General features: G+C 43.4%; 1 protein-coding gene across 1 annotated transcript in view; it reads right to left on the bottom strand.

Annotated features, from left to right (window-relative positions):
• The window catches only part of Galnt11 (polypeptide N-acetylgalactosaminyltransferase 11), a 31,909-nt gene extending 8,435 nt beyond the window's left edge, over positions 1–23,474 (bottom strand). Inside the window, exons 1-7 of the mRNA XM_021162960.3 lie at positions 23,326–23,474; positions 8,492–8,824; positions 7,288–7,411; positions 6,091–6,257; positions 4,213–4,338; positions 2,576–2,825; positions 7–124 (exon numbers count right to left, since the gene is read on the bottom strand). Of these exons, the coding sequence (XP_021018619.1) occupies positions 7–124; positions 2,576–2,825; positions 4,213–4,338; positions 6,091–6,257; positions 7,288–7,411; positions 8,492–8,786 (1,080 nt within the window). The 5' untranslated portion in view covers positions 8,787–8,824; positions 23,326–23,474. The remainder of the gene's footprint in view (positions 1–6; positions 125–2,575; positions 2,826–4,212; positions 4,339–6,090; positions 6,258–7,287; positions 7,412–8,491; positions 8,825–23,325) is intronic.
• Positions 23,475–24,734: the final 1,260 nt, after the last annotated feature.

Below are 24,734 nucleotides of genomic sequence, written 5' to 3'. Positions count from 1 at the left end.
AATTACCCGAAATGAGATTTCCAGATTTTCTCCTCCCCAGATATCCATGCCACTGTCATACTGTCCAAGATCATTGAAATACTGTCTGTTCATGGCAAACAAGCCTCCAGCCATTGTAGGAGACCTAGAAAAGAACCGCAGCCTGTGCTCATTCAATAGAACCAGTTACCAACTATTTACAAAGTCCCTGAGACTCTGGGGCACAGAAGATTAGCTGTCATTACAAAAGAGGTAACAACAGAGGATAACAGATAAGAAAGAAACATGGTCGTCTAATAGGGAAGAGGCTGGGTTACACACTGGAATTTTCTGGATTGCTGAGGCTACATGAGGTATCGGGCATAAGGTTATGTTCTAAGGATTGAGGCACCTTTCTTACTGTAAATGACTTTGACAGGAACCAAAGGCAATGAATATAATTCCTTCTGAGGGCCTGGTAGAGGGGAACAAAAATTGACTCCAGGACCTACCACAGAAAATCTCAAACTTTTGAGTAAGACAGGCATCAGGAGTGGCTCTCAAAGTGGATGGCTGTGCCAGCGGTGACATCTGTAATGTTAGAGCATTTTCAGAACTCTACATACTTAGTCATTGTGCCTGGCATGTGGATGGGGTAGAGGCTACTGCTCTAGGCCAGGGATGCTGATAACTGCTAAAATACATGAGGGTTCCTCATCCCCCACAGCAGCTTGCCAGCAAAGGACAATGCCATAAAGCTTAGATTGCAGCTGCCTTGCAATAAGAAAAGCTGCAGCAGACACTACCTAAAGGCTTAATCCCAACTTCCAGGCTTCTGAGCCCTTGCTCTAGAGCTAAGGAATCCCGGTGAGCTCTACTGGCCAAGCAGCCTATAGAAGAGAGGCCGAATACTCAGCAAGGACTCCAGACTGTCTAGCAAAAGGACAGACAGATGAGTAATCACACAATTAGGGAGCTAAATCACAGAAAAGAGAAACAGTCCATAATAATGTGGAGATAGAAAGAAGTTTTAATTATGAAGGTATCAAACAGACTTCAAAGTAACTATTCAATACACTCAAGACAAAAGGCAAGACTGAAAGCTTAGGGGAAAGTAGATACTCCTTTTTTTTTTTTTAAAGATTTATTTATTTATTATATGTAAGTACACTGCAGCTGTCTTCAGACACTCCAGAAGAGGGCGTCAGATCTCATTACAGATGGTTGTGAGCCACCATGTGGTTGCTGGGATTTGAACTCAGGACCTTCAGAAGAGCAGTCAGGTGCTCTTACCCACTGAGCCATCTCACCAGCTCCCAAAAGTAGATACTCTTAAAAACATTTACACATGGGCTCGGGATGGGGCTTAGTTGGTAAGGGGGTCTACAGCAGGCAGAAATCTCTAGTTTCAATCCCCAGTATTCCATACACCAGGTATGGCAGTTACATGACATGAGCCCCATCTGTCTTTAAAACAACAAAACCTACTTATAAATGTCTGGAAAACGCTTTTTAAAAGGGACTTTCAAAGGAATCGAAAATAAGACAGTATTTGTAAATGACAGTTGCCAGAGAAGGGCAAGTTTTCATCAATGGAGTGACACTTGGCATATCAACCACACCCAAAGCAGGTCCCATGCACTGGAATAATTGGCCAACACAAAACAGACTCTTTGGGTATGTGTGTGTATTTTCATGTGTGCTTTGTTTTGTTTGTGTTTATTTTTTATGAAAGAATATGATGTTGGGTGGGTAAGGAGGTATCTGGGAGGAGTTGTTGAAGAGAAAGAATATGACCAAAATATATTATAGGAAAAAATTAAAAAACACTTAAAAAAAAAAAAGGCTGCTGTGACTTCTTGTTGAGAACGTGCATGGAAGGAAACACAAGTTCACTGCCGTACGCCTTGGGTCTCATCTTGAATATCCAATCACAGGGATGCAAATAGTCTAAAATGCAAAAACCATTTGGAATCTAATACACTTGTGGTCTCAGCCGCAGATCTCTGCAGCCTGTGGTGATGACCTGGAGATGAGTGATACAGAGCACAGCACACAGAGCCCACAGTAGCCCAGACAACAGTTACCTATTCATGGCCCCTACCAGCTACACAGCACTCGTGGGCAACTGACAGTGACTTATTCTTACCTCTTGCCTGGGTTCATACAAACCTACACCACGTAAGAATCCTCACTGGGTCAGGTGCGGTGGTGATGCACACCTTTAATCCCAGCACCACTCGAGAGGCAGGGGCAGATGACCTGACTTGGAGGCCAGACTGGTCTACAGAGCGAGCTCTAGGACAGTCAGAGCTATTACTCAGAGAAACCCTGTATCAAACAAACAAAAAACCAAAACCAAAATTTGCTGTTGTGGTTTTGAGACAGGGTCTCTTTTGTAATGCTGTATACACTAGGCTGGCCTCAAACTCATAGATTTGACTGTCTCTGCCTCTCAAGTGCTGGGATTAAAGGTGTGCATCACCACTGCCAGACTTAAAATTGTTTTTGCTGGGTAAATTTAGTCATTCCTTTGCCCCTTATAAAGAATCACTTTTCTTTAATATACTGTTCTTTTCTAAAGAAAGGCTAGTGGGATTCTCCCATCTGCTCTTACCTTATTGGGGCCGTGGCGCCATCAGGGCCTCCCAGCTCAGATACGGGAACTAGATCCCACTTGAAGTGCAGCCCCCAGTTGAAACCTCCCCGAACTACTGGGGATGAGCTGTAAGCAAGTGTGTCCGCACTGATGATGTCAATCACGGGGCATACCACTGTGTGTGGGTCCTCAAGGATAATGGCCAGCAGGGGCTGTAACCACATCACATTCACTTCACAGTGGCTGTCCAGGAACACCAGGACTTCTCCTGCAGAGGTGAAGGGAGAAGATAGAAGAGTGATGCTTCACACTTGACCAAAGTACAGTTGACCAACGTGGGTGGACAATGTTATATACAGGCTATGTATGGCCACCATGACCACCCCCACCAAGAAACCACCCTCTGCACTGCCAACAGGGTTCAGGGGAAGTCCTATGGCCAAGAGTTTTTTCTGAAATGTACACTTTCCTCAGAGAGGGCACAAACTACGTGCACGGCCCCAACAAGCTGTCAGGCAACCCAGGAGACTCCTCTATGGACAGGCAGACCCAAAGTGTTCTAGTGCAGGGACAGTGGCCAACTGTGCAGAGTCCACTTTTATTAGTCATTTTACTCAATATATCTATTTAGTTCACTCTTGCCTTAGAGACCATTACTGTCAGCGATGGCTCAGTGTCACTGAGAACTGGTGACCACTACACTACGGCTCAGCTATGGAGCAAGAATGAAGCCAGCCTGGGACCAAATCAAAGAAACCAAAAAGGAACGAAAGGCAGTCACTCAAGTGTGACTTCTGCAGAAGGCTGCATCTGACACCTGTTCTTTGCTTTTCAGGGAGAGATTAGCATATGGTGGATGATGGAAGCTTGAAAACCTCCCAGGAACAGTGTGGAAATCAATCTTATTTACCAAGTGGAATCCTGACACTGACTCCAGAGGTGTGCACTCCACAGTAACAGTTATTAGCATAACTCAAGTCAAGTAGTTTGGATATTAAGTGTTTCTATGTTAAATTTTTAAAAGTTCAGTTACATGTTAGCTTGTACTTTTCTACTTATGTAAGCAAGCAAGGTAAGAAACCTGTTTGAGAGGCCAATAATTAACTGAGAGGCCACTCGGAAAAAGGCCAGTGAGGGTTCAAGCAGCGATCTCTGTACTCTGTGCTTTGGGGCAGTAAGGCAGTTATAAAATCTTTTCAGACAGAACTCTTCTTCATTCCTTTGGGCAACAGCCAATCAAAATGTGGTGTGGGGGTGTGAATGAGAGTGGTTCCCACTGGCTCATGTTTGACTGTTTGGTCCCCAGTGGGTGGAGCTGTTTAAGAAGGATTTGGGGTACAGCCCTGTCAGAGGAGGTGTGTTATTGGAGGTGGGCTCTGAGGTTTCAAAGGCCCCGGCAGGCCTCATGAGCTGTGTCTTTGCCTCTTTGAGGATCAGATTAAGTTCTCAGCTACTGCTGCAGTGCCATGTCTGCCTGCTTGCTGTCACGCATGGACTAACCCTCTAAAGTCATAAGCCCTAAATTAAATGCTTTCTTTTGTAAGCTGCCTTGAACATGGTGTCTCTTCGAAGCAACAGAACAGTAGCTTGTCTTGTATGGCTTCTTGTGTACCTCTGTAGGTGTCCAGCACCACAGAACCACAGCATGGATATACCTGTAGCGTGGGCTGCTCCGATCATTCGTCCTCGGATCAATCCCTCGCGCTTCGTATTTCTTATGACCTTGACTTTTGCAGGCAGGTATCTTTGGATGTACTCATCTAGTTCTCCTTTTAAATCATCTAAAACGGACAGTTCCATCATTACACCACACAAGACATACAGCAAGCATCTTATAACTATTTCTAATGGATCTGCCATGTGTGCCAAAATCTACACATGATCAAAGAAATATGTTAGATGGCCTCACTAAAAAGCATTCTAGTACCCTCTGTAGAAGAAAACCCCAGAGCAAAGCTGGAGCCCAGCCATGAGGAACTGCAGCCTTAGAAGCATATTTCCATAGACAATGTTTGAAATGAAGTCAAATGTGAAGGTTCTCGCCTGCAATCCCAGCACTCAAGGCTGAGACAGGAGGACTGTTGTAAGTTCAAGTACCCTGAAAGCCACTTGAGGCCAACCTAGACTACAAAAGAGGTATTCTTGTCTTTACAACAAGTCCAAGCTGAGTATGCTGGTACACACCTTTAACCCTTGTACTAGGGTTGCAGAGGCAGGCAGATCTCTGTAAGTTCAAGGCCAGCCTGGTCTGTGTGGCAAATTCTAAGACAGCCAGGACTATAGAAAGAGACCCTGCCTCAAAACCCAAAACAAACAAAAATGGTAAGTTTTGGTGTCTATGAACGTTTCTAAAATTTTGTCCATTAAGTTTCTCTATTTTCCCAGGTCCCATGGGTGCTGTGCTCACTCATCAGTCCCTAAGTGTACAGCTCTGTGGGTGCTGTAGACGGTCCAATGATGCTGAGTGCATGGAAAATGCCTCTGGGCCACCCATCACTGTCTGCAGTGCTGTGTTAAAGGGAAACAGCTAGAGCCAGGAAGACTAGGCATAAGCTCAACTCTACTACTCACGTTAGGTTCTGGGAAGTCTCTTTCTCTCATTCGTTCTTTTCTTTTCTTCTTTTGTTTATTTGTTTTTGAGACAGGGTTTCTCTGTGTGGCCCTGGCTGTCCTGGAACTTAGTAGACCAGGCTGGCCCTGAACTGAGAGATGTGCCTGCCTCTGCCTCCAGAGTACTGGGATTAAAGGTGTGCACCACTACACCCAGCTAGATCACTTATTTTTGTATCTCCGTCTCTGTAAAAATGGATCCCACCCACCTTGAAGGAAGCTGAGAGCTAAACAGGAGTAAAACAGTGTAAAACTTTTCTTTGCAAAAATCTACAGTTAAAAAAGGGTGCCTAAAATACAGTGATTCTCAGAAAACTGGCATTCAGGTAACATCTAATAGCTTTCTGAATGAATGCAGCTCACTCTAGTCTGGAAATAACTGGTGTAGCAGACTTACTCTAAAAGTATGGTTTACCACACTGTACCATGTCAAAAGTGCCAATCTCAAAAGGGGTCAACCTGCATATCCATTTGCATCACACTTTTGAAATGACAGAAGTCCGAGGTTACCAGATGCCAGGGAAGGGTTTCAGGGACACGAAGGCAGAGTACAGCTCTAAGGGGAGTACCAGGGGATGCTGGATGGTGCTAACAGCACTCCTCATGAAATACGGTAAACTGACACTTCTCCACTATGGAACTCTGCTTTCTACACTGTGCTGTAAGTAGGAAACACAGCCAACATGGGAAACTGGGTGAAGGGCAAGAGGAAGTCTTCTTAAGCTCCTATGAATTGGAACTTCATTCATAATGGACATTTTTTAAAGCAAGCCAAAGGGAAATTCCCCCAGGGCATGTTTGGATAACACTGTAGACAGATTACAAAATCATCCTATAGCAATGGACAGACTGCAGCCCAGCTGGCGATTCATCACACAGTGAGTAAGAGCCCATGAACTGTGACCATTGCTAGCATCACTTACCAAAGTCACTGCTGTCATCCACAAGGATGATCTCATGAAGAAGGTGGGCCGGTGTGCGGTCCACCACACTGTGCACAGTCCGCAGTAAGGCAGAAAAGGCTTCATTGTAGAAACAGATAACAATGCTAGCAGTTGGCAGGCCAGTCGGGTAGGACTTCCCCCTACATCTTTAACAATCAAAACAAGAAAAGCTGGTATTTTAAGAAGCGCAAATGTCTTAGGTTATTTCTTGCTACCTTGTTCAGCTTCTTTCTTACATTATAGTGATGTTTAAGCATTTAAAAAACACTGGTTTATTCTTTGCTTTACATTATGTTAATAAGTTTACCTTTAAGCTTGGTTTCTTCCTTTTGGTGGAGAAGTTAATGAGGTGATGAAGTTGCTGCCTGTGCAGTGCTAGGTTAGTGCAGCTTCTCAATGAGGTTTTACAATGGAAACACAGTAAGAAAACGTGTCTTCAACACAATTTTTAGTTTTTACCCAATAATGTAGAAAAGATTTAAGAAAACTGAGTTCTTAGACGATATAAGAGCTTTCATGGACATAGTAACTACTTGATAAGTGGCTTTGACCAACAACAGTTATCAACTTAAAGAATAAACTCCAGTCTAGCAATGGTGGTGCACACCTTTAATCTAGCACTCAGGAGACAGAGGCAGGTAGATCTCTGAGTTCCAGGCCAGTCTGGTCTACAGAGCAAGTGTTGGGGTTTACTGTGTGAAATTGTCTCTATCCTTCCTAACCTACCCAAAGCATTCTCTGATTGACTTTAATATGAAGCCAATAATAATGGCCAATTAGCTCGGCAGGAAGTAGAAAGTGGAACTTCCTAAGAGAGAGACTGGAACTCTAAGAATAAGAAGGAAGGCCTTTTGCCAGGAGACACACGGGAGAAGATAGGCATAACCACAGCCTGGAAGGTATAGCCACATGGCTGGATGGAGCTAGGCAGGCGGTCAGCTTAGCAGAGGTGAGCTAGCTGAATGCCTGCCCAGCTAAGGCCCAACGCTTTGAAATATTAAAAGGTCTCTGTGTGGTTACTTGGGGGAAAAGCTGGTCAAGAACTAATTTCCAGTATTAACATATACAGAAAAATAACAATCTTAATCTACTAGGAAAACCAAGGCTACACAGAGAAACCCTGTCTCCAAAGATGAAGAGGAAAGAAATGTAAAAAGGGAAGAGACAGGAGCATACTCTGCATCCCTGGTGTCCGGCACGTCGCGGTGGTACCCCAGGCGGTTACTAATAAGCATATTAAAGGCGTGCTTCTGGTAGCCCAGGTCTCTCAACTCCTGATCACGTTCATTGAAAATCATACCTGAAAGAGAGTGAAGTTACATACTCTGAAAAAAGATGATCACAACACCGACTGCGATGGGATGGTCTCCCCAGAGCCTTGGCTTCACCATTATAATCACATTACACAGCCACAGTTTTTAACTTGACTGTAGATTCAGGCTTTGAATGAGTAAGCTGAGGCCAACGTCAGATTCTTATCAATTTAATGCATACCAAGTGTGTCTGAAGCATGAATACCTGCTCAAAACCATCACACTAAGAACATTTTATGTGTTGACACACATACCTTTAACCCCAGCACTCGAGAGACAGAGGCAGGCAGATTACTGTCCTGGACCACATAGTGAGTTCCAGGCCAGCTAGATATACATAGACCTTATCTCAAAAAAAAAAGGGGGGTGGGGGGGGCATGGTCACGCACGCCTTTAATCCCGGCACTTGGGAGGCAGAGGCAGGCGAATTTCTGAGTTCAAGGCCAGCCTGGTCTACAGAGTGAGTTCCAGGACAGCCAGGGCTACACAGAGAAACCCTGTCTCAAAAAAAAAAAAAAAACAAAAACAAAAATAAAAACAAAAACAAAACAAAACCAAGTAAATGAATTAACATCTTATTACAATCACAAGACAAATTTATCTGTGCCCAGAGGAAAAATACTGAAAATGTTCCATAAAAGCAATAGATTATTACATCCCAATTGACCATAGTAGGCTCCAGTCTTATCAAGCTTTTATACCCATGCCCCACAAAAATTTACACATAAGCTTTTATATAAAAAGGGTTCCTATGCCAGGCAGTGGTAGCCCATACCTTTAATTCCAGCAATGGGGAGGCAGAAGCAGGCAGGATCTCTGAGTTTGAAACCAATCTGGTCTACAGAGTAAGTTCCAGGACTGCCAGAGCTACACAGAGAAACCCCAACTCAGAAAACTGGGGTGTGGGGCTGGGGGATCGCTATGATCTCTGGGTTCAGAGTTCAATCACCTTCCCTGTCAGCAGCTCCAGTGCAGATTTAATAACAACTCTGTTACTTATGGGAACAATGGGACACTTCTAGTCTTAAGTGTTGCACAATTTAAAAAGTACAGACCTGATTACTTACCTAGTTCAGAGGAAGATTTTGAGAGGCCTTTATCTGGATCTTCAATGTGATTATTCATCAAATGGTCGATTCTGTTTGCTTTGAACTGTGGATCTAATACTCGACCTGGGCCTCGAGTGAAACGTGGGTAGAATTTTTTGGGAAATGGCCCGTGGGGCCCAGACCCCTTGATGGGCACATTCCTAAGGGGCTGAGTCACTTCACTGAAGTTAAAATAAATGAAAAGCAGAACTGTCCAGGTAGCAGATGTAAAAAGGCACCCATAACAGAAATATCGAACTGTGACGCTTCCCATTATAGACCTAGCATAGCTCAAAGGCCATTTTCAGTTTCCTAAAAAAGAAAGATATTCATGTTAGACCTAGAACACTCCTCAATCAGCTACCGAATGCACTCACCGATTCCCAAACCACCCTACCCATTGTTAACAGAGATTTTAAAAAGATGCAGAATGTGTTAACATTTAGAAGAACAAAGCAACAAAATAGCTGACGCGTTTGCCTGCTGGTTAATGAACACTCCTTCCCCTTGGCTCTGGGCGGCTTCCAGTCTGGGCACTGATTTGAGCTCTAACTTTCAGGAACAGAGTACAAGTACTGCATGTCCCATCGCAGGCCGTGTATTCAAGACAGCAGGAATGTCGAATGTCATCTCGTGTCTATAATCCCAGCACGTGAGAGGCTGAGGCAAGATGACACTCTGAGTTCCTGGTCTATAACCAGTGAATTCCAAGACTGGCCGATAACTCAGACCTTAGTTCAAAACTAAAAGCAAATGCACTTCCCTCAAAAACCTCCAACACAGGCCAACAAAACCCCCATAAACAGCTTGAAAGGATAGTCCTACTTTCTATTCAAAGGTTTCACCTATCCCAGAGCCTACTCTAGTTCTAACAGTTATTGTCAAATAGAGTTTTAGTAATTCTATTTTTCTCTCTCCTTGGGATGTCTTGTAAAATGAAGCCAGAACCAAATATCATATCAAACAGCAGCATACAGAAAATAAATAGTCCATGTGAGCTAAGGACAAGGAGATGATACCTTTTAAAAGGCCATGAATTTATGGAGTCTGCATGAGATATAACTTATAAATTACTTATTTCTATAGTCAATTAAAATCCCCCCTAAAAAAACAGACCAAGCAAATGAGTCATAAATTGCTTGAACAAGCTTATGCCCTCAACCTAGATGGTAAACAGCTCTGTTTTTTAAATTATTTGCCAAACAAGAACTACTAGACAGTTCACAAATCAAGTTAAAACCAAAAGTAATTCAAAGCTGAGGTAAAATGGCAATACTAAGGAGAGGATGCTGAAAATGAATGGCTGTGAAGGCTCAGGACTGATGAGACACTGTCAGCCACGAGTGCCTTTTAAACTACACACGTACGGTGAAAATGCAGCTGCAAGAAAACATTCTGGAAGAAAGAAAACAAGTCAGAGATTTGCATCATGGGAAAGCAGAGTAGTGACCTTTAAGACAAACATTGAGTTTCAACTAAGAAAGATATTTTAACTGCCTAATATCTTGGCTCAGGGGCAGGCAACTAACAAGCAAACAGCAATAAAAACAAAAGTACAACGTGTTCAGAAGGCCATGGGATGCTGAAGTCAGGCCATACACATGTTGCGTTGACCCACACCAGCTATGTAGCAAACTGACATTTAAAGATGGTTCTCCTCAAGCCACGCCAGGCCTTCCTCTTTTTTTTTTTTTTTTTCAATAGCACATAAAGCAGCTTCAAGACTTTTATGAAAGCTAGCCAGTGGGATAAAGTTTCCAGGTCAGTACCAGCTGGTTTCTCCATGTTCTATGACTCAGAAATGTAGTGTCTTGAGCAATAGGGAATCTATCACTCAAGTTCTAAACGTTAACCAGGAGCAACGACAATAACTTGCATTATTGAGATAGTTTTTAGCAGTGTCTCCTGAGCGGCATATGGCATACAGAAAATATTTAGTAAGTATTTGTTGAAATGAATGAAAGACTGTGTAGGACAACTGTAAGGATGCTTGCCAAAATGCTAGGAATTTCTAAACGTATCACTACTAACTAATTTCTAAACATATCACTACTAACTCCTTTCTAAACGTATCACTACTAATTTCTAAACATATCATTACTAACTCATTTCTAAACATATCACTACTAACTAATTTCTAAACATATCACTACTAACTAATTTCTAAACATATCACTACTAACTAATCTGAGTTAAACAATACCTAATAGTCTGCATGAGATCATGACCACCTTATTCAACAACAGTAAAAAAAGGACCCTGATCAATAGCCATATTTATTACTGGCAAAGTACAAGAGACAACTCAAGGAGCCTGACATTCATAATATTAAATAACGGTCTCTGTGGTGAAAACAGGAAAGTTCTTTCCATTTCATTCACAATTTCATTTTTGATTCCTTTTCCCCCCTCTTGGTTGCCTGAAAACTGAAAAGGTTTTCCATCCAAAGAGCCCACCTGTAGGACTTGTTGAACACGGTCAGAATCTTCACAGAGCTCCATCCTCACAGCCGAATCAGGCCAGATCACAAACACTAAGATGCCTCTACATTCACTCTACTCTGGTGAGCAGCTGCTATTTCCCTTAGCCACAGTATTACTGAGAACATATTTTAGGTGGCAAATGTACATGAGAGCCATTTATAAAATTAACCATTTCTATAACTAGGCATAACAGTGCTTAGAGGCAACAGAGATACCAGTTTTAAACAGATCAACAATCAAATATGAAAAGGTACATAGCAAACATATGCCTGCTATTAGACATTAAAGCAACCAAACAGAAAACCTGAAATTCTAATCTAATTTATTCTGACAAATGACAAGTCCAGCCTCCACGTAACCGTCTTTGCTTTGTATCTTTGTTATTTCCCAAGGCTTAACATATTTAAAGGGAAGTTTGGTCAAAGCAGGTATGTAAGGTCAATTAACACCAAGGCAAGCAACCAGTGAAAACCTTTACAGTGAAAATGTAAATGGTTAATAAAGCCAAACAGTCACAACTGGATGTCAGTGTTGAAGGATTGACAGGCTCAGCCATAAAGAAGTCAGTTTGATTCTGCATTTTTCTTTCATTGGTTTGGTGGCTGCTTTCAGACAGAAGAGGAGGAAGGGAGCAAAGTACACATAGTATGATCATAGTGGAAGGATCACAAATGAAAGCCAGGCAGAAAGGTGTGAGGTGAGGAGAAACTAGGATAAACACGTGGCCAGACTGGTGATTCAGGGTGCCTGAGTGGGTGAAAGAGTACTGAGGAAAGCGGTTGGGAAATGAGAAGCTGTCAACAGAATGGTAATTCCAGATCTGTGAGCTGACATCCCAATAAACAAGAATATCCACAATATAAGCAATGTTTATAAAGACCTAACCCGAGACCTTCACCCACAGAAGCATAAGTAAGACCCCAGAACAGAGGGATCCTTCCATCTTCTCAAACCCAAATGTTGATCGGTGCCGTGTGTTAACAATAATGACTTGCCTGGATAGTTTTTAAAAGCATATTTCTGCTCAAAAAGTTAAGGGACATTTAGATTCTGTTCAATGTGAAATCTTAGACACCAGCAGAGTGTGAGCAGAGGCGTGTGGGGTAATGAGAATCAGTGTTCACTGAGAAGGCATGTAGACACAGTCAGTGTTCACTGAGAAGGCATGCAGACACAGTTTGGATCCTGGTCATTGTGCAGGGTGTGGTCCTACATGACTGCAGCTAGGTAAAGCAGAGAAAGGCAGACAGATCCCTGGAACTCGCTGGTGCCCAATCAATCAGAGAGCTCCAGGTTCAGTGAGGACTTTGTCTCCAAAATTAAGATGGAGAACAATTAAAAATAACACCAAATGGCCCTTGTGCATAGGACACACGTGTCAGCTATAGGGCAGTACTTATGCACATCTGTTTATAACTTTAAAAACATACCACCGCATTGCTTTAAAGGGCAGTTTTTCTCCATAATTTTTCAGGTTGAAAGTTTATTTAGAGATCAATAATTCAGTTTTCTTTTGTTCTTTCTTTTTAGCAAAAGTAAGTTAATCCTACAATGTTAATGTGTATGGAATATGTACTCTCACATGACATGACATGGCATGCATATCAGAGGAAAAAAAGAAAAAGAGAGACAGAAAGAAGAAAAAAAAGGGAGAGATCAGAAGATAACTTGGAGGAATCTGTTCTCTCCTTCTACCAGAATGAAAATACAATGTAGTCTAACTGACCCAAATTCTAAATAAATTCAAACTTGAAGCTGGATGTGGCGGTGTACGTCCAGCACTCAGGAGGCAGAGGCAGGTGGATCTCTGAGTTCCAGGACAGCCAAGCTACACAGAGAAACCCTGTCTCAATAAACAAAACAAAAATACAAAAATATTCAAATATACAAATCATTGTAGGAAAAAAAATGAAGCTGTAATCAAACAAATTCCTCAGAAAAAAGCAAGACCAAAGCAGGAAGATTAAAGAAACAGTGAAAACCCAGGGCACAGCAAGCCACAAGCAGAGTAACTGAGTTGTTTCCAGTGAAAGAAAATAAAACTTAGACCTGTGATTCATATAATGTGAGTTGTTTGTGAGCTTTGAAACCTGGGGCTGAGAACATAGCAGAACAGGTCAGGACATGCCCTGGCAGGCCCATCATTAAGACATTCCTGAGGCTGCTTGGCCATAAAGATAAAAGAGAGATAAAGAGAATGACAAGCTGGACTGGCCCGCCTCCCTATCTCCCGTCCTTCTGACCTAAGTTAAATGTTAACAGGCTGCTAATGTTTAAATGGACCAATCATGTGAAACCGCGCCAATTCCTCCCCCCAGCCCCACCCTCTTTTCTATAAAAACCCCTAGCTTCCAAGCCTCAGGGTCTCCTGCATGAGATACTTTTCAACCCGGAGCTCTGCCATTAAACTACCTCATGTTTTTACATCAAGATGGTCATCTGTTCATGATTCTTGAGTGCAATTGAATTGAGTGGGAATTGAGTGGGGGGTTTCCCCCACTAGGTTCTTTCACTAGCCCCACTGTCCACGATGAAAGTAAGAGAGGGAAGCAGACTTAGGGCAGCGGAGGGCCAAGACCCTACACACTATCTTCCCTTGCCTGCAACGCCTGTCGAATCCAGAAGTGAGAAAAGTTTATCTTAATAAAATGATAATTTTATTAAGTAACAATTTAAGCGTATATATACCTGAATCTGCCTGTTAAACTCTCACCTACGTGAGTTCACAGCATAATGACATACCAAATAACCTAACATCTTCTTCTAAAAACAATCACTAAATAATTCTAAAGGAAAAGCTACCAGGAGGGTGCTGCATGCTTGGCCATCTCACTCCTGTCCTTAAGAACCTAGAAAATAAGCTGGGCGTGGTGGCGCACGCCTTTGATCCCAGCACTCAGGAGGCAGAGGCAGAGGCAGGCGGATTTCTGAGTTTGAGGCCAGCCTGGTCTACAGAGTGAGTTCCAGGACAGCCAGGGCTACACAGAGAAACCCTGTCTCGAAAAACCAAAAAAAAAAAAAAGAACCTAGAAGATAGATAAACAAGAAAATATTTAAGATAACTTTGGAACTTGCCCAGTATTACTTTATGATATACATCCTGATGCCTATTTTTAATCTCCATACTGTTACCAACTGCTGCTGGCAGTTATCAGGAAATCACATTAACAGACTCTGGTTAGTGGCATCTTTGCTAATTCTATCTGTACTTGTCTTTATTTCAAACCCTCTCTATAAAGTAAATGCAATCACTTAACAAGTGAGGCTAGAAAATAACTTTCCATAGTGTAAGAAAACCCTTGAAGAAGAATCAACAGTCTATTGAATTTGAAGGCTTCAGTGGAATACAACAGTCATTCCCTACTCGCAGATACAAAGGGGATTCCTAGCTCAAAACGTGCAAGGAAAACAATGTTACAGCCACCCTGAAGGGAAAGATGGAGATTTTATTCTCATTAATGTGTAAGGCTTGAGGAAATGCAAACACTAAGCACATACTCTCTAAGTGGAGGATCAGAGAGAGTGTCTCCTCTGAGTGTCTGGCTGAATCCATGGCTGGACAATCTACACCCTGTAGCACAGGGCAAATGAGATGAACCTGTCTAAGGAGAGAAACCTTCTGTTTTCTCAGTACAAAAATTCCCATAATGCTTAATGAAGTTTAAAATGTCTCTTTAAATGTTAAGAACTTACCTTTCAGTAGTTCCTGCTGTTTTCTGTATCAGTATACGTGTTATACAAACTGTCAGCCGGTTCCATAAAAGAGACATGCTCCATCTGAACTCAGCTATTCATGTAAATACAATTACAGTTTACAGCTGTGCAGTGCTCACAGCCTGTGAAATCGCCATGTGACGACAGCATGCCAGACACAGTATTCCCTTTGCCCTTACCTGTGCTGGAAAACTAAAAGAACGAACACACGGAACACATATCTAGCTGCAGTAAGGAGAGTACCCCAGTAGGAAAGGGTCCAAGCAAATTCAACTCCCAACATCAAACGTTTCCTAGGAAGAGCCCAACACCCCACTAATATTCCTGAATCTCTTCTCCACAGAAAACAAGCAGGGCATGATGGCAAATTATGATCCTGAGGCAAGATAAAGATGGAGACAATGAAAGGGACATGAGGGGAGAGCAGCCCCTCACTTCCCATCTAACTGAAGCCTTTTATCTACTAAGAGGCAAAACCTTTGACACAGCTGTGAAGGCTTCATATACTGAGACAATAATCCTTTTTAATGAGACATTCCAAATAAGAATGACAAAATGGAGGTTGGAGAAATGGAGCAGCCATCAAGAGCAACTTGCTGCTCTTGCAGAGAAACTGGGTTTAGTTCCCAGCATCCATATAGTGGCTAACAACCATTTCTAAGTCCTGTTACAGGGGATTCAACACCTTTTAGTCTTTATGGGCATTGCACACATGTGGTATACAACATACATACAGGCGAAATACTCATACACATAAAAGAAAGATAAATCTGAAAGAAGAAAGAAAAGAATGTTAAGGGCTAAAGGTGAAGCTAGCAGTTAAGAAGAACATTTGCTGTTCTTCCAGAGGCCCCAAGTTTGAGTCCCAGGACCAATGTCAGACAGTTCTAACGGGTCTAACATCACTGGTCTCTTCGGCACCTGCACTCACACATTCACATGGAGATACAAAGAATAATAATAATAATAAAAAAATCTTTTAAAAAAAAGTAAAAATTCAACTAATTATACCAAACAAATAAGAAGTTTATTTTTAAAGGTGTTACAATAACAAGAGATCATGTTTACAACCAAAGCATGTATGACTGTCAAGTTAAGCTTTCTTTCTGTCTCAGCTATAAAACTATTTTCTGAGATTCTCACAAAAAGATTGCAAACCTTGTTTACAGTCAACTCTGAATTCTGTGACCTGTGTGCCTTTGACCTATGCTTTTAATCTTATCATCTTAACATACAGTCAGGCACACCTCAGAAATTACAGTATCACTCCATGATCTCGTTTACTGAAAGAGAAAAGAACCAGAAGAGGACGGTGTGCTGTGGGAAGGATGAGACACATGGACTGCACATGAGCACAGGCAGCCTGGGCTGCAGTGAGTCTTCTTCAGAAGGCACTCAAATCACAGCTATGCCCAGGACGCTCACATGGGGCTCTCCCTCCCATAAGAAGCCCACATCCACATAGGAAGCATCCTACTTTCCATAAGACCCATGCATCTGCGTTAAGTCTTTCTTTTTTTTTTTTTTTTTTTTTTTTTGGTTTTTCGAGACAGGGTTTCTCTGTGTAGCCCTGGCTGTCCTGGCACTCACTTTGTAGACCAGGCTGGCCTCGAACTCAGAAATCCGCCTGCCTCTGCCTCCCGAGTGCTGGGATTAAAGGCGTGCGCCACCACGCCCGGCTGTGCGTTGTCTTTCTTATCAGAGATAGAGGTACATGCCTATCACTCTATCCCTTGGAAGGTGGAGACAAGAGAATCAAAGGTTAAAGATCATCTTTGGCTACACAGCAAGTTTGAGACCAACCTAGGCTATCGAACTTTCTAAGACCAACCTGTTTTAGAAAGAAAGAGAACAAATGATAATAAATCTTAATAAATCCCACCTATGCTTCATGCTCGGTTGTCCCAAAATTCTCTTCTTCAATGTGAAATACTTCAACATCACCTGAGCAAAACTCTCTCAAGGTCTCCTCGGTCCTTGCCTCTGCTGACAGTTCCAGCATTCAGAAATCTAAGGCAGTTGTTTTAGGGTTCTCTGGAGTCACAGAACTTATGAATCTCCATATACTATACTAAGGGAATTTATGGTAATGACTTATAGCCCAACTAACCCAACAATGGGTAGCCCAAGAATCTAGTAGTTGCTCAGTCCCAAAAGGCTATTTGTTTCTATTTGTTTCAGCTGATCTTCTATATGAGCTGGAATCCTAAAGAAATAGATTCCAACAGATGTGCTGGCAAGTAAGAGCAAGCAGTTAAAGAGCTTCCTTCTTCCATTGTCCTTACAGAAGCCTCCAGCAGAAGGCGTGGCCCAGATTAAAGGTGTGTATCACCACACCTGGAAGTTGCTTTGTCTCAGGCTGACCTTGATTGAACTCAGAGATCTTCTTGCCTCAATCTCCTGGGATTAAGGGTATGTACTACTGTAGGAAGCCAACTCTAAGATGGCTCCGGTTTCCGGTGTGCCGTTGTCATAAACAACATCACTGCGCAGGCATAAGCCCGAGTCTGGCGCCAACCCCTCCCGAGTGGGTACATGCTAATTAGGTGACAGCGGTTCAACCTATCCCAGGAGGACACGAAGCCTTTCCCTGTGCTGGGGTGCATATAAGTGGACTCCCTAGGTGCCTGGGTCCCGTAGGTAGCAGCATCGAGGCGTTCCTGCGATAAAGGCTGTTGAGAAGAATCTGACCATGTTGTGTCTTCCTTGCCGGCCGAGGTGGACGCAACATACTACCTTGCCTGGGCCTAAACTTTTCACGGCTGCTATGCCTCAATATCTCCATGTCAAGACCCAGGTCAGAAGCCTGTGTCTTCCTGCCTCAGGATCAGTTTCACAGGTGCATCCTCCATTTCTGGATTGTAGTACACTCCAGATGTAGTCCAGCTGACAACCAGGAATAGCCATCATAGCAGTAGAAAACAGAGTTCAAAGCTACTTAGCTTATTAAAAACATTCTTTAAGCCAAAAAGGATACAAGTACTACAATACTAACATAGCTCAGATGCAGCAGAAGCATACTAAGTAATGCTGCTGAGAGGAAGAAACAAACTTCCACCAAAAATAAAGCAAAACAAGAAAAAAAAATTAAAAAAAAAAAAAAAAAAAACACAGGAAACCAGGGATACAAGTCAGCAAAATAGCTTAAAGTACAAGGCTCAGGAGCCGGCAGGTTAGTGAGCCAGGCCAGGCAGTGCTGGGTCACTGCTAGTGCATCCTCTGAACAATGGCTCTTCACTCAGCAACAGCAGCCCTCAGTCACACAGACAAGCAGAACAGTAAGCAGGTGCAGCAGCCTGAGAACAAACAGCAGAAGAGCGTCTACAGCTACCTGGGAGCAATACACATTTCATTGGAACTATTACTGCACACAGGAATGCTTCATATTATCACAATTTCTGTAAATCTAAAGCTACTCCAAAATTATATAATAGTTTAAGAAGGGCGTCATTAGCCGGGCAGTGGTGGCGCACGCCTTTAATCCCAGCACTTGGGAGGCAGAGGCAGGTGGATTTCTGAGTTCGAGGCCAGCCTGGTCTACAAAGTGAGTTCCAGGACAGCCAGGGCTATACAGAGAAACCCTGTCTCGAAAAACCAAAAAAAAAAAAAAAAAAAAAAAAAAAAGAACTGAAGAAGGGGGTCATTAAAGTAGAGATGATTTTATCCTGCTAAAATCATATGCTATCTGAAATTACTCAATCGACAAGATAAACAATGAATGCCTAGAGATGAAAAGAACCATTAAAGATTTCAAATGTTAATTTTTAGTGTCTAGAACTTTTCATAATAAAATGCTTTTTAAAAAGAAAATATGAGCCAATAATTTTTCTCTTAATATCATATTTACCACTTGTATTAAGATGGGCTCTTATGGAGCTGGGCATGGTGGCACACGCCTTTAATCCCAGCACTCGGGAGACAGAGGCAGGTGAATTTCTGAGTTCGAGGCCAGCCTGGTCTACAAAGTGAGTTCCAGGACAGCCAGGGCTATACAGAGAAACCCTGTCTCAAAAAACCAAAAAAAAAAAAATGGGCTCTTGTGGATTTTAGTTTCTAGGGGTTGTGACATGGAAGCAAGGTCTATTCCTCCCTACTAAGGTCCCAAAGACAAACTGAGGCACGATTCCACCAGCATTCACTCTTGGGAGCAAGTGAGTCTGTTAGGGTTCCTTACAGAGCACAAATGACGGTTACTAAGTGTGATGGCTTTCCCACCGCTGCAGAAATGGAGTCCCTTCCCTTACAATAGTCTGTGGCAACCAGAAACTCAGGTGACGGTCTCCTGGCTGTTCCTACCACTGCGAGAAGGGATGTAATAATCAGTAAGTCCTGATGCAATGACTGTTCTCAACTCTTTGACTCAGAGGGTAGGTACATGGGGTAGGTATATACAACGTATATACAATCTGGCCTTTAGCTAACTCTTGTCCACAGAGTAAGAGACCGCAGATTCTAGTCCATTTTATGTCTGCATGTATCAACTGTGTCTTCCTTACTAACTTTTCCACGGAAAGCCATGCGGGTTTCATTGTACCTTTGCGAGTGTGGACTTGAACAGCGGAATACTCTGCTGAGTGTGGAAGAGTGTGCACAGTGCAGGAGAGAGGACTGTGCTGCCATGACCTGTCTCCTAAGCTCCAGGTCTACTCTTCATTCTGTAACTCCAGTGATCCTCCAACAAAGGGCTAGGGATACACACAGCATCTGGAAAAGCAATGTGCCACTCCCAGGGACTTTTGCACTACCTGGGAACAGTTTTTGGTTGTCACATTACGGTTGGCAAAGACCAGGGATACTATGTATCCCTATAAGGCACAAATCAGTTCTCAACAAGTTTTCCTTTTCTAGTTGGTGATGCTAAAGCTCTACACTGGCACTTTTCCAACTAAAAGATTGGCCTGACTGGCTGAATGAACAAGTCCAATCCCTCAAGATTATACACTTGATGATTACCCTTATATAACACTCTTGATATGATGAAACTGTGCAGATGAAAGAAAGATTAGTGACTGCCAGAGGTTAGGGATACAGGGATCAGAGAATTCTTAAAGAGGCAAAGCGAGTATGGAATCACGGTAGCAACACACCACTAACTACACCAACACCAATACTGTAGCTATGTTATGCTACAGTTTTACATAATAATACTGAGCAGAACATGAAAGATCCTGACAGAATGTAAAAGGTCACAGAAGCCCTGAAATTGGCAAAATAGATTTCATTGTTAGTAGAAGTAGCTTCACTGACTTAGAAAAATAGAGGTGCACAATGCTCTGGCTGCTCCTTGAACCTGTGTGTCTGCCAATGTTTTGACCGTTCCTTGAACCCAGGTGTATGCCCACTGCTGCACCTCACTGCCAGGTGTTTGTGATATTGGTTGCTGGGATAGAGTCAGAAAATCTCCCCAGCAACCACAGCCGGGCCAATCCTGAGTTGCTACACCTGCACCAGACTCTTTCCTTGTACCCCTCCCATACCCATTTCTTGAGAATAGACATTGTTTAGATCTGGAAATCCCCTACTCCCCCCTTCTCCTTTCCCCCCCTGAGGGTCTATAAAAACTGGGACCCCTTTCCCCTCGGGGTCGACTCCTCTACCCCTGCGTGGGATATGAGTCGTCCCCAAAGCTCTGGCTTTCCCCAAATAAAGCCTCATGTGGTTTGCATCAAGCTTGGTCTCTCATGAGTTCTTGGGGGTCCGTTATTATCCCGAGGCCTGAGCGAGGGGCTCCTCTCGGGGTCTTTCAAACACAGTAAAGCATATATAGTCCCTCTCATATTTCTTGTAATTGCATGTGAGTCTACAATTACTACAAAACAAAATCCTTAATTAAAAAAAAAAAAGTTGCATGAATATTGACTTCCTAAAATGCTAGCATTAAAAAAGTCCCACCTATCTTCTCAGTAAGGAACTGCTAATGATTTTTGCATTGCCCTAAGAATTCTTGAACATAACTGTGTGTATGTACATGTGTGTACATAGGGGCACATTCCCCTGGCTCCACCTCTCTGAAGACCTCTGACTAATACAGCAGCCTTTTAAAATATCATGAGTAGGTTCAGGGATTTAGTAAACTGAAGCAGATTACCCAAACATTTTTATTTTAGATTTACTTTTATTTTTAATTATACACACACACACACACACATATGGTCTGCAGAGTCCAGAGGTGTCTGACCCACAAGCAAGTCACCAACATGGGTACTGGGAATTTAACTAGGTTTCTCTGCAAGAACACCACTTCCTCTTAACCACTGAGCCATGTTCCTAGCCTTACCTGAAAGACTTACAGGTCAATGAATTGTAAGGGCTTTAAGGCTAGTGGAAGTTTAATTGTAGGAAAACAGACTGGAGCTCTGCCACAAAGAATAAACGTGTCAGGAATGAACTGGACATAGTAGTTCACATTTACAACCCCAGCACTTGGGAAGCTGTAGCAGGAAGAATGTGACAATAGTTCAGGCCAGCCTGGGCTACAGAGTGAGACCCTACTGGGAAGTGGGATGAAAATCTCTAGCTAGTGTCTTTATGCAATTCTACTACCTAACTTAGGGAAGAAGTCCTGACAGCTGTGTACAAAACGGTTTAGGATAGAGGGAGAAAATGTTTAGAATCAAGGAGTCAATGACAACAATCACAAGGAGAAGCCATCTTGGCTTGACCTTGGGCTGTGAAACTGAGTGGGGAAAGTAAAACAAAGACCAACTACCTACACTGGTCAGCATGAAGGGCGCCACCTAAGGAAGAAGAGGCTATAGCACCAAGCTTTCAAGTCTTGATGACCCAGAACAAGGGTCAGGGGGGAGCTGGTACATTGAAGATAGGGAGATGACTTCACATTGGAACCCAGGCTTCACACAGAAACTTAAGACACATGGGAACTGTAGGTGAAGCTACAGAGAAACTGATGCAGAGCAGGTTGTAACAAAGGTAGAGCAGGTGCAGAGAACAGATACTGAACAGATCCTCTGGGACACTGGGAACTTTGGAGAAGAACCTAGGAAAAGACCTCAGAAGGGTTCCAAGGAACATCCAGAAGATGTGCTGACAAGCAATATGAAAGGCCACAAAGGTCACTGGGGACCAAGCCAGACAGAGCCATCAGATTCAGCAGTCAGTGCTTTTCAAACACGAACTAAGCAATTCAAACCTTACATAGACATTCCAAAGAAGGAAAGCAGAGAAGCTATTTGCCAGGATTCTCTAGAGTAACAGAAATTATAGAATGGATTTCTCCATATTGAGAGAGGGGGATTTATTAGAGTACTCCGGCAAGTCCAACAATGGCCGTCTACTGATGGAAAGTCCAAGAACCTAGTTGTTCATCCACAGAGCTGGAAGTCTCAGCTGTTCTTCAGCATACACTGGAATCCAGCATACAAACAGACTCTAATGCCAATGAAGGAATATGGACTTTCAAGTATGGGTGAGAGCAAGCAAGCAAGAAAGAGAGGGCTTCCTTATTCCACAGCCTTTGTAAAGGCTGCCAGCAGAAGGTGTGGCCTAGATTAAAGGTGGATCTTCCCACCTCAAAGATACAGATTAGAAATGGCTCTCCCCACTTCAAATGATTTAATTAAGCAAAAATCTCTCACAGTTGTGTCTAGCCATTTTTGGTTGTCAAGTTGACAACCAAGAATAGCCTCAAACAGATACAGATAAAGGAAAGACCATGGATTCCAATTCAAATGAAGTATCTAAACCAGGTAAACTCAGAGACTGAAGAAGAGCAGGAGTCCCTGCCCTATGTTATAATGTCTGTCCTGAGTGATAGATTTTGGAAATATATGGCACTGCCTGTAAGACAACACTGTGAATGTACCTGATGCCATTCAATTATACTATTAAAATAATCAATAAACGTCATGTTAATTATACTTCACAAGAAAAATAGTAATATAAAATTGTTAAGAAACCTGGCAAGAAACAGCACAGAAATGTTAGAGATCTGATTCCAGGGCCATCAAATCAAAACTATAGACTACTGTATGCTGACATTTCAGTTGCAGAGCTCCGTGGCGGGCACATGCTGAGGGTAAGAAAGGCTTACTTCCTGTTTTTCTTAAGGCAGTATTTCAAATAAAAGAAGAAATAAGTTTGAAGTAACTATTTTGTTGGGCCCACGGACTGGAAAGCGTCTCCAGGGTCTCATTTTTTGTTTGAAGATAAGCAACCAACCAACATGATGGCTCTCAAAGTAAAAGGACAAGATCTGACAGACAGGTGGCGGGTCTTCCTATATTTATATTTAAAGCACTAGTTTGGGGTGTACGGAAACCATACAAGGTAATTTTTTTAACAAGCATACTGCAAAGAAACATGCATCCTTTCTGTCTTCCAGCCTCCTGTACGGACGCGGTCTAAATCCTGACCGTAATAACAGCAATAAAGATAAAATCGGTATTTTTCTCTAGTAAATCACAACACCGGCTGGAGGTTACGGCCACCGAGAGCGCGGCCCCGCGCAGTACCCATCACTGCTGTTGAAGCCGGAAGCAGCTCCGGCCTCCCAGGCCACCGAGCCTGCTCCAGCAGCCGCGTCCCTTCAGGCCGCAGCCCACGCTCAGGCGCCGACGTAGGCCGCGCGGGGTCAAGCGCCGCGGGCCGGCTACTCACCGCGACACCCGCAGGCCGGGATGGCGGCGCTCCAGGGCACGGGCTGCGGCATCTCCGCTCCCGCCACAGCCCGGGCCGAGCCGCACGAGCCGCACGAGCCGCGGCGCGCGACGCGGCCCACGACACGCAGCCTTGCGGAGCCCTCGCGTCACAGCACGCGTCACGGCACGCACGCCCCCGCCTCCGAGGATGACGTCACCGCCCGCGGCCTGGCGTCACGAGGCCCGGGCTCCTCCCCGCCCAGCGTGGAGCTGAGCTCTGTCCCATAGGGCTTTAGTGAAGTTCACTCCAGAGAGAAGCTTAGATGAGGGGACGACTTTTTCTTGGAGAGAATGTGAGGGAATTTAGCAGATCAAACAGAATGGTAAGCTTTTGGTAGTTGGTCCATTAATGCTGCGTTACATTGACGGGTATCTATGTTAATCCTGTTATCTCACCGTGCTATTCAGCCAAGACCTTTTTTTTTTTAAACCCATGATGTCTGGTAGAGCAATGGGACATATGTAAGGAGAAAATTCTGCGTCCCTTATTTTTAAGAAAACAGCATCTCCTGAACCAATAAATTGTTCTAGCTAGCATTAACCCAGGAGACTTCCCTCCTGCATTAACTGGCAGTGATGACTGACTTTGACTTGAAATGCCCCACTCGGGCTTAGGTGGAGCTTGGTGCCTGCTGGTGGTGCAATTGCCAGATTATGGAAACTATGGAGGTGGGGGTCAATCTAGAGGGAGAAGGATCGGGGATGTCTCTTTGAGGGTCTTACCTGGTCCAATTGTCCAAGTCTCCTTCTGGCTTCCTGCCCATCATGAAGTAAATAACCTATCCCATATACTGCTGTCATCCTGATGTTCTGCTCAAATGCGATGGCCATGCAATGAACCCTCAGTAACCATGAACCAAAATAACTCTTTTCCCTTTAAGTTGTCGACACAGTGGCACAAAATTAACTCATATGTGGCCCTGCCAAATACCTACTAGTATTGTGAGGCTGTAGGATGCTCTGTGAGGTTACCTAGGTCTATCCTTAAGGCTGAGATCCTGATGGCCCTTACCTGTGTCCTTCCATGGCCATTGCCCTCAGTCAAACAGTTGCTGCTCAATGCCAAAGAAAGTATTTTTCATAGTTTCCATTCTTGTCCACACAGCAATTCATCTTAACTGGTTGTTTAAGGGATGGCTCTCTCGAGCAAGGGCAATAGAACAGAAACATTATCTTACCATAACCATGTGTCTGCTATTGTTCTTGTATGTGTGACAATGTTCCTGACAGAAACTACTTAAGGGTTTATTTTGGCCACAGTGTGAGGGTACAGCCTCTGCTGTGGTGGGTAAGCCATGGCAAGCAGAGGTCTAAGGTAGCCTGTGACACTTCACCCTCAGGAGGCCCAGAGAGGCTAGTGCTCATCTT

This window comes from Mus caroli, unplaced genomic scaffold (genome assembly GCF_978045245.1).
Source record: "Mus caroli unplaced genomic scaffold, Mus_caroli_1 scaffold_4, whole genome shotgun sequence".
Classification (NCBI taxonomy): domain Eukaryota; kingdom Metazoa; phylum Chordata; class Mammalia; order Rodentia; family Muridae; genus Mus; species Mus caroli.
Note: the sequence above shows the minus strand (reverse complement) of the source record. Positions and strands in the feature narration are given on the sequence as shown.